At 31.6% G+C, this 6,206-nt stretch overlaps 1 protein-coding gene across 1 annotated transcript; it reads right to left on the bottom strand.

The window, feature by feature from the left end:
* Window positions 1-5,343: 5,343 nt before the first annotated feature.
* Window positions 5,344-5,919, bottom strand: LOC124936842. The gene has a single exon (XM_047477364.1). The coding sequence runs from the start codon at window positions 5,899-5,901 to the stop codon at window positions 5,440-5,442; it is 462 nt and encodes a 153-aa protein (XP_047333320.1). The 5' UTR covers window positions 5,902-5,919; the 3' UTR covers window positions 5,344-5,439.
* Window positions 5,920-6,206: the final 287 nt, after the last annotated feature.

Raw genomic sequence — 6,206 nt, 5'->3', positions numbered from 1 at the left:
TTTATACGATTGTAACACGGTCACGAGTTAACACGTACACAAACGAGTATAAATACCGCACGAGTATATACACAAAAGGACATAAACACAATTAATAACATTACACAAGTTACTCAATTTACATTAATATTATCTCTAAATCTATTTACATTCTCATTCAATTAATAAATTATTTTATTTTATAAAAATAATATATATAGTTAAAATTAAACATACTAAATTAAAATATTAAAATAAAATATTAACTTAAATAATATTAATTAAAATAGAATATAAATATAAAATAAATAAATTATATGAATAAAAATGACTCGGTTCTTAGGTTGGTCACGACACAAGCTCGAGACGACACGATCTCGACATGATAATAAGTTTATACGATTATAACACGGTCACGAGTTAACACGGACACAAACAAGTATAAAACTATAGGAGCACGAATATAAATACACGAAACGACATAAACACAATTAGTCACCTAACATAAAATACTCAATTTATATTAATATTTTCTTTAAATCTATTACATTCTCATTCAATTAATAAATTATTTAATTTTATAAATATAATATATATAATTAAAACTAAACATAATAAATTAAAAATGTTTGGAAGGAATCTCGATAACCTATATATCTCCTTCAAGCATCTCCACAACTTTATGCATGGGAGGTCGATCACTAGGATTCATTTAAATGCACTATATAGCCACCAACATCGTCTTATGCACAATCTTTGCCTCCTCATTAGTCATGTCTCCTGATTTAACATTTATTTCGTCACTGAATTTTTTGTACACCCAAGAAGGGTAGTAATTTTGGCTCGTGTGACTGACCGATGAACTATAGTTCTTTCTTTTACTAGACATTTAAATCAACAACATCCTGAAACTATAATCATCTGCTTTATAAGAAACCCCTCCAATATTTTTGTAGTTCGATGTAACACATAGTTTCTCGAACTGCAGTTAGAGGCATAAAGTCAGAAACCAAAGTTTTGCAAGCCCATAGTTTCTCCAATATGTCTTGTGCGGGATAAAGTTTTGCAAGCCCAAAGTCAGAAACCTTTGGAGTGAAATCCTCACAAAGGAGAATGTTATGGGGCTTGATGTCGAAATGTAAGATTTGTATATCACATCCTCGATGCAAGTACTCTATTCTGCGAGCCACTCCAAGGGAAATTTCAAAGAATTGGTCGTAACTCAAGGAAGGATTATCTTCTTTTGGGAATATATATTTCTCAAGAGAACCATTGGGCACAAAGTCATAAACAAGTGCACGATGTCTCTCGACACAAAATCTAATTAGTTGAACCACATTCAAATGATGAATTATTCCTAAGGTTGAAACTTCATTAATGAATTCTTGTCCATCACCTTTAGCTTTGCTCAAAATCTTAATGCAACGAGAGTTTCACTACGAAGAGTTACTTTGTATACACATCCATATCATCCTTCCCCATACTTATCTCGAAACTCATTAGTCATCTTCCTTTGTATACACATCCATATCATCCTTCCCCCTACTTATCTCGAAACTCATTAGTCATCTTCCTAATCTCCCAGAAAGAGTACCTTATAGGTATTTGTTCTCACCCCTAAAGAAACCTTCAATATTGTTGAAGGTTGAGAAATGTCTCCTCTTAAATTTGTAAATCAAAAAGCCAAAGATGCATGACATGCAAACAATTCTTAAAAGGAACCACCAAATTGTGTATAGTTCAAAATTGGAGTAAGATAATAGCATCCAAACAAAGTATATTTATGATCATCACCAATATTTTCCAAGGAAATAAAGTCTTACATGTGATTAGCAGAAGAAAGACGAAGCAATCTGTAGTGATATATGAAATTTTATAAATTAGTGTAGTTAGGAGGAGCATGCAAACAAGTAGTTATATATCAAATCACACAAATAAGCAAATGGATATTAAGAATCTTGATGAATTACTCACTATATTGCAGGTATAGAAGGGAAAAGCTAAGTACAGGGATAGCCGTCCTAATAGTTGAATCCATTCTTCATAGTCAGAAGGGTAGTCCTTGAGTCAAAATATTTTGGTATAAATTAAAACAAGACTTATTTAGAAGCAAACCTCCATGATATGGACAAATCAAATTGAATTCAGTCATTCACACCTTACCTCACCGTTGAAGAAATTGAGAGCGCGGGCTGAGGCTAGACGCATCACCCAGGCAAGAAGCTCTTTCCTCACATTCTCCATAGAATTGAAATTGCCAAAAATATCACAACCCAACGCCAAAGCGTTGTGTACATTAGAATTAGGCATTGTGCATAAACGTTCGTATTCGATTCGGGCAAATCATGTTAGACTCGTAATCGTGTCGTGTTGTGTCTTGTCTAAATCTTATTCGTGTCTTATTCGTGTCGTATTGTTTCTAGAGCCACTCAAAAAACTATGATTCACGGACTTTTTCGTGTTGTATTATTCGTGTCTAAGAGTTTATTCGTGTCGTTCTAACTAATGTTTAAATTCGTGTTTCGTATTATTTCGACTAGATTTTTTCATCGTGTCAACACAATCATGTCTTGACACACTCATTTTAATTATTTATTTATTTATATATATATTAAATTATATTGTTAGAAAAAATTAAATATGATTATTAATTTATTAACTTAAATGTATTAAATTTATTTTAAAAAATATTTAATATGTAAAATGTGTAAATATAAATTTTAACATACAGTTTCATAAATAATAATTTGAATATCAAATATTTAAAATTTGTTTTAAAATTTACAAATAATTATTTAAATAAAATGTGTTTTAAAATGTGTAAATATAAATTTTAACATACAGTTTCATAAATAATAATTATTCAAATAAATTATATGAATAAAATGACTCGACTCGTGGGTTGGACACGAGACGATACGATCACGACACGATTATGAGTTTATACGATTGTAACACGGTCACGAGCCAACACGGATACAAACGAGTATAAACACCACACGAGCAAGAGTATATACACAAAATGACATAAACACAATTAATCACATGATATAAGATACTCAATTTACATTAACATTTTCTTTAAATCTATTTACATTCTCATTCAATTAATAAATTATTTAATTTTATAAATATAATATATATAATTAAAATTAAACATATTAAATTAAAATATTAAAATAAAATATTAACATAAATAATATAAATTAAAATAGAATATAAATATAAAATAAATAAATTATATGAATAAAAATAACTCGAATCGTGGGTCGAACATGATAAAAGCACGAAACGACGCGATCACGACATGATTATAAGTTTATACAATTATAACACGTTCACGAGTCTACACGGATACAAACGAGTATAAACACCACACGAGCACGAGTATATACACAAAACGACATAAACATAATTAGTCACATGACATTAGTGACATACTTAATACTGAGTTTGTCTTTTTAATCAATACGGAGTAGTTATTGGAACATCAACTACACTTAAGACAACGTATGTTAGACTTTTGTAAGTAATTTCCTGATTTTCAATTTCTTAAAATATACTATCACTTTCTTTCAATGATTCATCATCACTATCAATATGTTGATCCATTACTTATCCTCATTCCAAATATGTGCTTTCTTGAGAGGAATTGGTGTTCTAGTCACAAATTCCAAATATGTGCTTACTACAATCTTTTTGGAGACTAGATAGTATAATCGATATGCCTTTGATTCACTACTTACATTGAAGAAGATGCAACATTGACTATTTTCATCTAGCTTTACTCTTTTTTTATCTGGAACATGCACACATTAGTCCAAAAAAATTAAAGTGACTTACAAAAGGGATACAGTCTCTCCGTGCTCCTTTAGATTTCTTTCCATTTAAAGACTTGGTAAGACTTATATTCATCACATAATTGCTCTAGAAAACTACTTCGCGCCTTACTCTTTTGGGATCCTTTTGTTGTACAACGTACATTTCACGGAATTCATGATTGTGTCATTTTTTCATTCGGCTACTCCATTCTATTGCGGTGTGTACGTAGGCTACAATCAAATGTTGCTTAATGACTTTCATTTCACTGAATTCATTGAAGACACTTGAGGTGAATTATCCTCCGCTATCTTATCTTAGACAAACTAAGGACTCATCACACTCTTTGTCAAGTAATAGTTTAAACGCCTTGAATTTGTAAAAAACTTCAGCCTTTTCTAATAACATATATCACCAAGTTTTTATGCTAAGATCGTTAATAAAAGTTAACAAATACATATATTGTCATTAACTGAAGCTAGAGAGATAGGGTCACACACATCCGAGTGCACAAACTAATGTCTTCTGGTGGTTCTCCACTTGCTCTTCTTTGCTTGTTTTTACTTTGATTGTGTTCTGGACACACATTATAGGAGCATATTATTTCAGGTGAGCTCATCTCATGTACACTTTCAACCATTCTGTGGGACTACATAATTTGAAGACTCTTGTAACTTAAGTGTGTTGAGACCCTATTGAGGGTGATAGAGCTTGCATTCTCTCCTTTCAATCAAAATGCTCAACCCTTTCTCTTGTAGTTGTCCAATACTTAGCACACCAGAAATAGTTTGTCTGCAACCTCCAATTCTAAGTCGCATATTACCTTTGTCACTCATATTTGTTCTAGTATTGTTTCACAATTTGACAGTATGATTATATATTTAGAATCTATTTCCGAGAAGTAAGATAAGTTAGTTGTCATATGGTTGGATAAGCCAAAATCCAGGTACCATATGCCATCTTCATATTCTTTGAAAGGTTCTTCATAAGCCATCAAAGACATTTCTTCTTTATGAACAAAATTTGCTCTTTCTTCCCAGTTTGGACACTCGGCTTGATAACACTCTATTATGGCTTTATCATAGACTCTCTCTTAATCTCTTCCTCTTCCTCGGTTTGAAAAGTGACATCTTCCTCTTTTAGTATTTATCGAAATTCTTTGAAGTTTGAACTTGTTCTTCTACATTGTTCATTTTTCTGAACTTTTGCTAACAAATATGAGTGGACTAAGTCTTATCCATATTTTATTCTAACAACTTACAATTTTAAGAATGAAATATGAGATTGTGAAAAACCCTTAAATTATGACGTTCTTATTCAAAATTAAACTTGAGACATATAATTAATTTCTTTGTTTACTTGATTTACCTTATTTTATGTGGATCTTCTCTAATGAAATTAATTCATTTTCTTTTGATTATCTCAAAGAAAGAAAGAAAATGTAAATAAAATATAAATATAAAATATCTAAAACCATGAACATGATCAGTATCACGCGTCATTCCAAAGCTTAAATGAAATTAGTAAGAGGATGAAATAACCCCCAAGAAAATTAGTTAGAAGAGAGATTTAGATAAACACAGAAAGGGACAAATTCCAATCCCACCCAAATGAAAGAAAAAAAAAACCCACAAAAGAAAATCAACATAAATCCTGCCTAGGTTTCTTCAAAACAGATATGCATTCCCCCTTATTACAATCCCTAAAGATTCTAATCTCACAACAATCTCTTAGATCTTCAAGGCTAATATATTGTTGTTTCACCATTCTCGAGAAATCCCTCATGCTATCATGAATCCAAACGTAAGGCTGACAAGTCCCGTCATAGTAATACAACAATCCTTCCCGGCCGGCGCCGGCACCGGGCATATAGGTCTTGTAGATGGCCTTGCACTTGAGTCTTTTTGACGATCCGGGCTTCAAGTTGTGAACTTTCTTCAATACTGATCCTACCCTTATTTGCAATTCCACTGGTCGGTCACTCAGATTCCAGATCCTTGTGCCTTGACCGGAAACAAAGTGAGCTTGATCTCCACATCCGTTGAGGCAACGGATTAGTGAAAGAAGGCTGAGTTTTGCCAGATTAGGCCTTGGAATTCTCATGATAGAGAGATATTGTTTCTCCAAAGACTCTGTTTCAGAAAACACAATGATATTATATCTGCTAATTATAAGACCATGAATCTCGGAGATGAGAAATGGGTGGGTAGAGTCTCAAGCATGCAATCTTTCACATTATAGTAAACAAAAACTAGTTCTCGTTTTTCTTTTTCTTTTTGTTTTTGATTTAAAATTTTATTCAACAAATTTCTTTTTTAAGAATATGAACTTTTTGTTTTGTTTGTTTGTTGAATTATAATGACCTCATTTCAATTTTAGGATAATCTAGGCAATCCAATGATCTAAAA

Source organism: Impatiens glandulifera, chromosome 4, assembly GCF_907164915.1.
Source record: "Impatiens glandulifera chromosome 4, dImpGla2.1, whole genome shotgun sequence".
Classification (NCBI taxonomy): domain Eukaryota; kingdom Viridiplantae; phylum Streptophyta; class Magnoliopsida; order Ericales; family Balsaminaceae; genus Impatiens; species Impatiens glandulifera.
This window is presented reverse-complemented; position numbering and strand designations above follow the sequence as displayed.